The sequence below is a fragment of the Orbicella faveolata genome, unplaced genomic scaffold (genome assembly GCF_042242905.1).
Source record: "Orbicella faveolata isolate gen_17 unplaced genomic scaffold, um_ofav_v1 contig_12, whole genome shotgun sequence".
In the NCBI taxonomy this organism is placed as follows: domain Eukaryota; kingdom Metazoa; phylum Cnidaria; class Anthozoa; order Scleractinia; family Merulinidae; genus Orbicella; species Orbicella faveolata.
The window spans coordinates 3,250,999-3,262,380 of record NW_028301539.1 but is presented as its reverse complement, the minus strand read 5'-3'; the positions used below and the strand labels follow the sequence as shown (position 1 = coordinate 3,262,380).

At 40.0% G+C, this 11,382-nt stretch overlaps 1 protein-coding gene across 1 annotated transcript; it reads left to right on the top strand.

Moving 5' to 3' along the window:
- Positions 1–520: 520 nt before the first annotated feature.
- On the top strand, positions 521–9,099 carry LOC110063756 (glyceraldehyde-3-phosphate dehydrogenase-like). The gene is made up of 8 exons (XM_089282079.1): positions 521–669; positions 782–830; positions 931–1,030; positions 3,547–3,860; positions 4,627–4,765; positions 5,264–5,437; positions 7,862–8,046; positions 8,671–9,099. The coding sequence occupies exons 2-8, from the start codon at positions 808–810 to the stop codon at positions 8,738–8,740; spliced, it is 1,005 nt and encodes a 334-aa protein (XP_089138205.1). The 5' UTR covers positions 521–669; positions 782–807; the 3' UTR covers positions 8,741–9,099.
- Positions 9,100–11,382: the final 2,283 nt, after the last annotated feature.

The window sequence follows — 11,382 nt, the reverse complement described above, 5'->3', positions numbered from 1 at the left end:
CTCGTTATTTCAAACTTTCGAGGGAAAGGTTAAAAAAAAAAAGAAGTAAATCCATAACCGTGTTAAAGATAGCTAGGATCACCTGTTGTTCTGCAAGGTATATAGAGGGTCCAAAAATGGTGGCGGGATGCGGGTTGGCACAAAGTTTCATGGCGGGATACGGGACAAAAATACTTCGGTGGAAGTCGCCCCCCCCCCGCCCCCCCCCCCTCCCCCCGCCCCCACCCCCTTATTTTGGGTAAAATAAGAAGAAATCACAGAAGGCAGAAAAGCCGGCAGGGCAAGCAAAACAAAAACCGAGGAGAGGAGGATCGAGGACTGACAGTCGGACCGTCTGAGAATCAGGCTACTCACAAAGAAGCCCTCTTGCTTGCGAAAATGCGAATGTTTGACATTTTATTCTGCTAATTTTTCTTGGTCTTCTTGCGCAAGACATTGACCGCGAGAGAAAACAATATTCGTGACGTGTTCACTTTATTTGAACAAAAGTTCCACATTTTTCCGTGCTGCGCTTCACGACCCTTGGTCAGGTGACCCACGAACGATTACAATCTCAGCCAATCAGACATCAGTACCGGCTACACTTAAGGGTTTTGCTTGTACAGAAACGTCCCCGCTCTTTGCACTGTGTCTGCGAACGTGGCAGAAGAACCTTGTCGACCTAACCAGGTGAATTCTCAATCTTACGATCCCGTCTCCGTTCTAACCTGCTTACGCGTTGTTGCTTTTCCTCCTATAATGTGACTTCGAATCATCCTGAATTACTTGTTCCTTTTCACAGGAAAGCGCCAGAGAAACTGACTCAAGATGGTGAAGATCGGAATAAATGGGTGAGTCGATTAGTTATATTCTGTGTTCGCTCTTTCGATCCTCTCGCTCTGTCAGCCTGTTCCTGGCAGCATAGATAACGTTTCTGTGTTGTTCTGATAGATTTGGAAGAATCGGACGACTCGTTATGCGGGCCTCGCTCGAGCACCAGGAGGTTGAAGTTGTGGCTGTGAACGATCCCTTTATTGATCTCGAATACATGGTGAGTAATATTCCACTAGTTTGCGTGTATTTAAGCATATGCAATGCAAAATTGTTTATTTCCAGCGGTAAATTATGCAGCTGGTTTGCTTGCAAATATCGCATCGTTGTTGCGGTTTTTCCAAAGAACAACTTCTATTGTGTTAAAACTCTTCCAGTCATTTGCTTTGACTTCGATATTGAACTAGATAGAAACAAACATAAGCTTAATTTATTTGCTCCTTAAAAAATACTTGATCTCTGCATGCTGATTTTACGGCTAAAACATTTTAATTGCGTTGTGGCTAGCTGAGATGGGCCAGCCTTCATTGAGCTGACAAACATTGTACAGTAGTTTTTATTATTTTTTCCCCTGCACTTAGTAATAAATATCCAATATTGCCACACAGTCGTAATCACACCATTAGTTTGGCAGTGATCTTTGGCCATCTTTGGTTGCTCTGTCAGACAAGTTTGCGAACATTGGGTCGATTTATCAACTTATGCATCAATCATTTGAATGACCAGTGCCTTCAGGTGCGACTGAGCACTTTTCCAAGACAACAAGCCCGTTTAATTAGCCCACTTTGCAGGATTTAGCAACCTACATTCCAACGCACCGTATAACCCCAGGCATGTTATGCATTTCTGATCAACCATGTTATTTCTCTGAGAATCACAATTTTCTGTTTTGTAGCAAAGGTTCACAAACTTATCAATTCATATTCATCATGGCAACTGGTGTTTGGTATCGGTCTTTTTTATCACTGATACAGGCATCTCTTAACTTCCCCAGCTACATGTATCTTTACTCTTGTCCAGTGTATTAGAACGTGTGGTGTTGGGAAGGGAGTTGGCAGTGAGGTGCATTTTAATCCTCCCCTTCTTACTAAGCTTACTTGCTTGGTTACTTACTTACATGTACTTACCCACCTTGCCTCCCTCCTACCAGTTGACTTTTTCTGATTGTAAAAGCACAATCAATCTGTTGCACTGTATAAAATTTTTGACAGCAGTCCCTTTTTGGCAAAATGTGCTTAGAAATGTCAGTTCTATATAGCCCTAGTTTGATGGGCCAGTCTCTTTTGTAGCTTGAAACTTTTTCCATGTAAACAATTGATGGACAAAACAAAATTAGCGGAAAAACAAAACGTTTGGTGTTAAATCCTACTGGCCCTTTGGGTGTGTGCTTGTTTTTAAACTTGGAATGTATTATTTTCCAAGTTGTAGTGGTGGAATGATTTCACTCCATCACTCCTTCACTCCTTCACTTCCCTTTAGACATTTGGAAACCTGGGGGGGACTCCAATATGAAAAGGCAAGGGGTGCTCATCGGAAAATATGAATTTAACTCCTAAGGGAGACTAATGTGGACGTTGCTTGAGCTTCATTAGACCCCTAAAAGATACATTCAATCACTAGCCACTGTTCAAGAAAGGATCCTGCGCGCACTTGTAGACCCAACTCGCGTACTCAAGAGATCAGCGGAAACAGAAATTAAATGAGAGCATTTCTGTTATTATTATTTCCTTGAGTGCACCCTAAAGGATACTTTGACAGCTAAAAATGGTGATGTTTTGTCATCACAACCCTAAGTGAGACCAGAATCCTTGATTTGTACCCGAGACAACAAGCATTCCCGACCTTTTCATATGTAGGAGTCCCCCTGTGTTTCGAGCATCAGCTGTCTAAGGCCGTTTATAGTTGCTTACAGCGTGTCAAGTTAGTTATTTTTGAGAGGTAGAAGGAAGAACGAATTTTTCATTGTAAGGAAAATACTTATGGTTCTTCCTTAACGATTCACTTCAGGGAAAGTCTTTGTGGTTTTTCCTTGACAAGCCTGTGTGATAGCGTGAGTTCGAAAGCAATCGATCTAAACAAATGATTTAAGGCTCCAGGCAATTTTTTTAACACAAGAAATGGAATGACAAACGCTACCTTTCGGTAAAAGGTTTCTTGACAGAAAACGAAAAAACAATGAAGGAGAAAAGGAAAAATAAGCAGCAGTCACCACTAGGATTGAACTCCAATGTCTTGCATGGCAAGCCAGCGCTTATCACACTGTGCTAACTGTACATCAGTTACCAGAATGCTTAAAGTAATATTAATGATTTATTTATGTACCGCAGGCTCAAGTGTTTCACTCAGTCTTTTCCTCACTTTTGACCAAACAAAATTATCTTGCCGTTTTTGACTACAACACAAGGAAGACATGTACAGATACATGCCATGTAAAACGTGTAGGTGGGCCTGAGTAACAAACAGTTTCTTAATGTTGAACTTTTTCCCTTTGCAAATATCACAACACTCCCCTGACTGGAAAAAGGCTTTATGGGCTTGTTCGAAAGCTAGACTGCCCTCGCATCACAAGTAGTTCCTTAATGAGCAATGCCTCATAACACCCTTTCATAATTTATTTTCCAAGTTCAGTGGCTCAGAGCCACTTAGATTGGTTTTCTATATAACATGAAGCCATTAGCATTACATGTACCTGCTAGGACAGTTCAGGACCAACAACGGAATTCTTTCAACAAACAGGTTTACATGTTCAAGTTTGACTCAACCCATGGAAGATTCAAGGGAGAAGTGAACTCGGTGAATGGCAAACTGGTTATCAACGGCAAGGAAATCTCTGTTTATGCACTTAGAAACCCAGCTGAAATCCCATGGGGTAGTGATGGTGCAGAATATGTGGTAGAGTCAACTGGCGTTTTCACCACTACAGAAAAGGCGAGTGCGCACTTGACAGGGGGTGCCAAGAGGGTGATTATCTCTGCCCCTTCTGCTGATGCCCCCATGTTTGTGATGGGAGTGAATGAGGATAAGTACGACAAGTCAATGAAAGTTATAAGGTTTGTAGATGGCTGGATTATATGTTATTCTTTGTATATTACCAAGTTACAATTTACGTTGGCCAGGCCTTTCCTTTTGATTGTTGGAGGTTTTTGTTGTGTAATGGTTAGCGTACTGGACTCTGGTTTGAGTCGTGGTTGGAGTCATCTTGTGTTCTTGGGCAAGACACTGTAACTCTCACAGTGCTTCTCTACGCCCAGGTGTACAAATATGTGCTGCCAAATTTAATACTGAGCTCAACCTTGTAATGGACAAGCATCTAAGGAAGGAGAAGAAATTCTCCTGGTTCCTTCATGATATAAAAGCTGGGAGTAAATGCCAGCCTGCAGAGTTCTAAGCTCAAGTAATGCAGAGATCCTCTTTTGGCAACCTCCTTCTGTAAAATGGTTGCCACTAAACCAAACTTACCGGTAGTTGCAAAAATCTTAAATAAGTGTTTTTATACAAAGATACCACTGACCATGACAAGCACTCATTGAAATCATTGAAACAAATTTTCCAACGCTATTAGCTTTTGTTGGCAACTTTTTTTGTTGAACAGTTTTGAAATGCTGTTCAGGAAAGTATATAAAAGTAAAAATAAACAGAAAGAAGACAAACAGGCAGAAATTGTGGTTGAATTCATTTGGCTTAGTGATTATACATGTACTTCTAAAAACCTTGTTGATAAACTTACCACATCTTACCTTAGGACAAAAAAAGGGATTGAGTCGATACAAAAGAGCTACACTGTAAATGTACTTTTTGTTGTATTCTGTCTTGTAGCAATGCATCTTGTACAACCAACTGCCTGGCTCCTGTGGCTAAAGTCTTGAATGACAATTTTGGAATCGAGGAAGGACTTATGACTACAATCCATGCCGTTACTGCTACACAGAAGACTGTAGATGGACCAAGTGGCAAGGTAAGAATCAGTTTAGCCTTTTACACACAGCAGCAGAAAGGTTGTATGGGTTATAGGGTTTAATGTGGCTAAATATGTAATCTAGGCAAAGTTTGAGTCAAGCCAATGTTGACTAGTGGTCTCTCCTGGTGATCTTGCTCGCTGGGGTCTCATATGGGCCTCTACAGGGCTACGTGTTTTGTTTACCAGCTATGTGAGAATGTGCAGTTTGTCTTGAGTGCCGTTTGTGCCTGTGAGTGCTTTTGCTCCCTCACCTCCCTCCCTTTTGTGGTGTCTCTGATGGTGCCTGGTGGTCCCCGTCCTCATGGTTGCCGTGGATACCTGCATGCTCTGCTTGAGGCTCATATCTTGGCTCCACCATCCCTAAGGCACCTTTCCCAAGCTCAGTAATTGGTGATGAGTTTAATTGGTTGAAAGGGGCCAAGTGAGGCCACAGTTGGTGCAATTGTTACAAAGTTACATGTACTCTACTGCTGTTTCGCTTGCTTGTCTCTCCAGAAATGGCGTGATGGCCGTGGAGCTTACCAAAATGTGATACCAGCCTCTACCGGAGCAGCCAAGGCTGTTGGTAAAGTCATCCCAGAACTGAATGGCAAGTTGACTGGTATGGCATTTCGTGTGCCTGTACCTGATGTGTCTGTTGTGGACCTTACATGTCGATTGAAGAAGGGAGTAAGTCAATAAGTGGTTTTAATTTTAGATAACCTTTTCAAACCCCAAACCCCAACTCTCCCTTCTCTCCCACGTCTCAATGCATTCTCTACTCTCTCTAACTTAGATTCTCCTCTCTCTTGCTCTCTATTTCTCTTGCTCACTTTTTACACCTCCTCCCCTTGCTGCTTACCTTGTTTACTCTCTTTAAATTGTAGATCGACATTTATAAAACAAATTATTGTCATTGGATTCTTTCTAGTGCAGATTATGAAATAACTCTAGTGCTACAGTTTATTGCTTACTTCTAGGTTACTCCTACCCATGTAGATATTATTAATTGATATTGTCAATACTGTTATTAAATTTGTTGGGTGGCGATTTTATACTTGTTATGTGACATAACAAGTATATTCATTTCATTTCGGAAGTAATAAATTAAGATGGTCGCGTTGTTTCTTTCATGGTTGTTTTCTATTTAGCAAAAAGTATGGTTCAAAATTTGAAAACAACTGTTCCAAGACAATGTTTTCTGTAAGCACCGGCAACCAGCAATTTATGTCTACTAGTCCTTAGGGACTGGTCAAAAAGTATAGGGGGGAGTTGTGGGGGGGGGGGGGGGACAGAGCATTTGGAAATCTAGTGGATAGAAAACACATGACCCACCCCTTCAATTTGCCACTGAGTGACTCCCCTAAATAAAGGTTGGAAATTACATGACCCACCCCCTATTAAACATGACATTTTTGGTTGCATAATCCAACAGAATTGCATCTTGTGTATGAACTTGTGGTGTTATTGATGTTTCAGATTTATTTTTTGACAAATTATAATACAAAAGCATCTAAAAATGATATTGTTCCCTTTAGTCTTGCAAATTTAAGTCATGACCGTAAATTCTACAAAAACCTGACAGTAAAGCTTGCACACTCAGCCTGTTGGCTAATCTTGACATACATATGATTTTTCATGACATAAAAAAGTAAAAGTGGATCTATCTTTAAGTTATCTTTTCAGGCTGGAAATCATTTTAAATTCAACTCAAAACTTAGAAATAAAGCAAATATTGCAAAAAGTTGAAGTTACTTTGCTCGGCTTATCAAGATCAGCAGTTTGTTATATTCATGTAAGACTACATAATCGTCCACTTAAAATACCTTTTTTCTTGTGGCAACAAAAATTTCATGATTAATTTCTAGTTGCTACGGAGTGAGCATAGCGAGCGAGCAGCAACATAATCAGGATTTAAGAAGAATAAATAGAAGGGGGTACGAATTCTCGAATTCATTACCTTTTACCAGAATGCATTGCAGTTAACCAGACTGCACTGCGCCACTTTTACCGGAGTGCATTGCGCCTCGAACAACAAGAGGATGTCATACTCGTCGAGCCGTCTTCTTTTTTCGTGTGGATTCCACTGAGAAAGTTTGCTCTGATTTACCTGTAAAGCGATGTGAAGGAGATCATGCTTGACTTTTACAACTCTTGCTATGCGGGATGTGAAAGTTTGTAAATCTGGACGATTAATTGTGACATCTTAATCTTAGTATGTCATTTCTCAGCAGTCTCGCCTCCTTCGTCGAATTCTTAAATGAAGAGAAATCGTTGTTACTAAAGCCTGTAGAATAATTAAAACAAACGAAAACCGTGGAACACGCTGATTTCATATATGCTGCAATCTATTCCTTTTCATCGAAACATGAATTTAAGCTAAAGCTTGAGCATTTTCACACATCGCGATGAACACGTTCTTGACACAGTCTGTCAAGTTCTAGAGATATTTAATGTGTACCAGTACAGAATTTATAACTTAGATTTCTGTTCCTACAATTTCCACATCTTTCGATTTTCGCGATCTGGTAAAGGGGAGGCTGATGTGTATCGTTTTATGTCCAAACATACTTCAGATAACAATGTGCTTTTTTGTCTCGATCCTTTGTCACACCTCACCATCCATGCGTCATCATGCATGAAGTTGATGCATACAAGGACAGATTTCAAGTGACACCATGATTTGACACAACTTTGAGAAATAACAGTTAATTTAAGTCTTGAAATGCGCAGATAGATGAATCACGGCATTAAATATGTCACTATCAACGGAATGTGCCGCAGCATTACTATCTTTTAGATACCCTAGTCATGAGTTCAGCAAAGTGTATTTCTAAAGATATGTTGACCTTGGCATTAAATAAATTGCTTATTTTGCATCGTATAAAAACCCAAAGAACAGATTTGTCTTTTTGGGGTTTGGCAGGCCCTAAAGGTGCTAAGTGCTACCCCTGAAAACAATTTTCATGTACTTCAAATATTTGGAAGAACCCCATCAAGGTTATTGTTGTTTTAGTTTACGTCCCCTGTCAACAACAAAACTACAGAAACAACAAAGCTCAACCACAAAGTTAAACGGCAGTTATAAAGTTTAAGTTTGCCTTTTTTTTGTAGGCAACCTATGATGAAATCAAAGCAGTTATGAAGAAAACATCTGAAAGCCCAAATCAGAGCAGATACCTGGGATATACAGAGGAAGAGGTTGTGTCGAGTGATTTCATTGGAGACACTCACTCCAGCATTTTTGATGCCAAAGCTGGAATTTCTCTTAGTCCAACCTTTGTCAAGATTGTTGCATGGTAAGGCTTTGTGGTCTTGGAATGATGTCTCTCTTCGTACTTGGGTAGGAAAGATTGAAACATTACAAGATTTCTGTATGTGACTGTGCTAGTCAAGACTTGGGTTGAAATATGACTTTAATGACTGCTTATTATGGTCATATGGTCATATAGTGGCCTCATGGTTAATGCGCTCAACTCCGGATTGAGTAGTCGGTTTGAGCCCTGATCTTGGGACATTGCTGCTGTGTTCCTGGACTGATTATCTGAACTGATCAAGCAAACATTTAAATAAGCATTTTTCCTAATACTTTAACTTATAAAACAGGTTCACTGCTGTATGTCATGCACTGCCATAACTCTGAAATTCAAAGTGTGCCTGTTTTCAGATGAAGCAAGCCATTGAGCTGAAAAGTTAACAGATATAAATTTACCCCCTTTTTTGACTGAGTGCGAGTGTGATTGTCATCTAAGAAGGGAATGATGACACCATCAAACCTTGAAGGACACGAAAGTGTCATGGAAGTGTTTGTATTCATACTGTCTGACCCTCGTTGTCCAAACTCGGCACTAGCAGGCATGATGACATAATTATAAAGGTAGTTTCCAAATTTTCACTTAATCATTACTCATTGTGTTTTACAGGTATGACAATGAGTATGGCTACAGTCACCGAGTGGTGGACTTGATCAAATATGTTGCTTCCAAAGAGTAAAAACACTGACGAAGAACCTACAGCTGTATCATCTTTTTCGGTCTTGCTAAAATCAATGCAGTGGATAACCTCAAATGGCAGAATCATAAGACCTTGATTTCTAGAAAACCTGAATTGATTTTAGCTTGGTGGAAATGTGATATTTGCCTCCAGTAGATCTTTTTGTTGTACCGAACCTGATTGTTTGTGGTGTTTGCGCGTCTAACGTAGTTTCGTAAAATGCTTAGGGAAGAAAGCTAGAAAATGATCTGAGGTCAACTGTGGTGTGATGTGTCAACTCTGTATCAAGCTGTGGCAAGTCTAATTGTATTGGTTGCCATGGTAAACTAAGTGATTATTAAACCTTCCTGTCTTCTTGACTTGTGAAGTAAGTTGTTCTTGTTATGGTTGGTTGTACTAAAAGTAAGATGATTTGACTGCAACACACAAAACCTAATTTCCTTTCTCCGTTTTTTAATCTCATCTTAAACCCTTTCACCACATGGGAGTATAGGTCCTAAAGGAAGTCTCTCCATCCCTCTCTGTCTTGTGAATGTCTCTCCAGCTGTTGCTAGTTGAAGTCTGCAACTCTTGTCTCCTCCCATTCTATTGACCATTGCCATTTTGTAATCTGAGTAGGTTTTAAATCACAGTTGCTCTAATAGAACATACTTTAGTCATATTCTCAGTATAGGACTGGAGTTAGTTTGCAACTGAGGCTAATGAAGGGAGTCTTATCAAATGCTAATGACATTTTTCTCTTTTTAAGATATTCTCCCGCATGACCCTCCATTGCAAGCTAGTTCCAGTCCAATACCGAGAATACAAAATAATTGATATGGCCTATTCTTATATGGCTGTGTCTCACAAGGACTGGGAACTACTGAATTCACGAATTTGATTGGCTGAAATCGTTATTGACCACGGTCTAGATTTTCCCATCTAGACCGGCATCTAGACCGGTTTCATTTTGAGTTGAAAAAGTAGCAAACTAAAATGCAAAAATGTTCACCGCTTTATTTTCTTTTCTTCTCAATCATTTATGGAAGTGCCAAAAAGCCTGATGACAAAAAAAAAAAGTAAAGAGGACGAGCAAATTTCGGCAGGTTCAAGCTAAGCTCAGCGCCGTTCGCAAGCAAACCAGTTACATTAAACGAATTAAAGTTTTCTTCTTTGCGATATAATAAACATCTTATTAACCCAGCTAAGTCGGTCTGTATGGAAGAATCTTGACCTCGGTCGTGTGTACAGACCTCACTGCGTTCGGTCTGTACTCACGACCTCGGTCAAGATTCTCCCATACAGACCTCCTGCTCGGTTAATAAGAGCTAATTACAGGGGTGGGGCTGGGAGGGGGAACCATTTCTACTCCTGACATCCTAATGTCAAAATGGCTTGGGGAAAGTTCCTCCAAGAGTTTTGCTTTTCCTTTCATTTAACAGTCACTCCTCCACCCAGAAACACATCCTGTGGGTCCTGAATAAGCTACTGAAAAGCAAAGGAAATCTGAAGGTTTGGGGAAGGTTAAGCCAAATGGCAGCAGTATGGTTGCCATCTCTACGCAGTGGCAGCAGGCAATTCATTTCAATTCAATTTTAATTTAAACTCTCGCAAACAAATTTTATAATGGTGTCAGAAAATAATAGAATACATAACAAGTTACATATCGAAGATGATAAATGGCATTGAGGAAATGATTTACAATTGTGATTAAAAAAATAAAGTGTTAAAGAGAAAAAGAAAAGGAGATAAAGGAAGACAAACAGTTCTAATACAAGGTTGATTCTGTGGAGTTTGGGACACCTAAATAGTGTGTGGAACTAATCGAGTAGGTGCCCCAAAGTAACTAAATTTGGCAGAAGGAATACAGTGTTACACAAACAATTTAGGTTAAAAGTATTTCTTTAAGATCTAACTAGTAAAATTAATGACATTTCAACTTAAGAATTATTATTATATCTCTTAGTACGCGCGCTGTGATTGGTCAATTTAGCGGGCCGTACTCTCCTGTACGGCCCGCTAAAATTTAAAGTTGGTTTGGTTTCAAAACTGTTTTGTGATTTATCGCCAAGTGTTCATAACTTTTATAGCAAGTAAAAAAATTAAAACTTTCTTTTACTCTAAATTGTGTATTAAAGTGTGCTAACGACTTAAGAACGATTTCAAATTGACTCGTTTTGCTTTCGAGGTGTGTCAGAAATTTGAAGCCGTTTCGCGTGAATAGAAATCGTTCCTGAGAATGATACCGGGTTCGCCCCATGGGGAGTTCGTCACCACCGAGTTCGCACCCCTGAACTTATTCTAAACTTTCTATTTCGAGTTTGCCTTCACCTTCAATGGATTGAAGAACGAGAAATAAACTTGTTTTGTGTGATTTTGTTTCATCATGCGCACAATGTTGTATTTTTTTTTTCCGGTAAGAGAAAGATAAATTTTAAGCACTTGATCGCTAGTTTGGTTGATGTGGGGGCGAACTCGCCATGGGGTGAAACCGGCAGCTACCGTTCCTGAGCCCGTCAGACACACAGTAGAGATATAATAAATATCTTACTAACCTCGTTTTCTCGGTCCGTACTGTAAGTTACGGATCCTCGTTTTTTCCCCTTCGATTTATGGCCCAAGCGAAGCGCGCGGGCCATATTTCGAAGGGGAAAAAACGAGGA

Bases quoted from the DNA above. Each gene is read 5' to 3' on its own strand.
- LOC110063756 (XM_089282079.1), top strand. From the start codon at position 808: ATGGTGAAGATCGGAATAAATGG. The intron at 3,861-4,626 runs GTTTGTAGATGG...TCTGTCTTGTAG, and splicing joins AAGTCAATGAAAGTTATAAG to CAATGCATCTTGTACAACCA. The intron at 4,766-5,263 runs GTAAGAATCAGT...TTGTCTCTCCAG, and splicing joins TAGATGGACCAAGTGGCAAG to AAATGGCGTGATGGCCGTGG.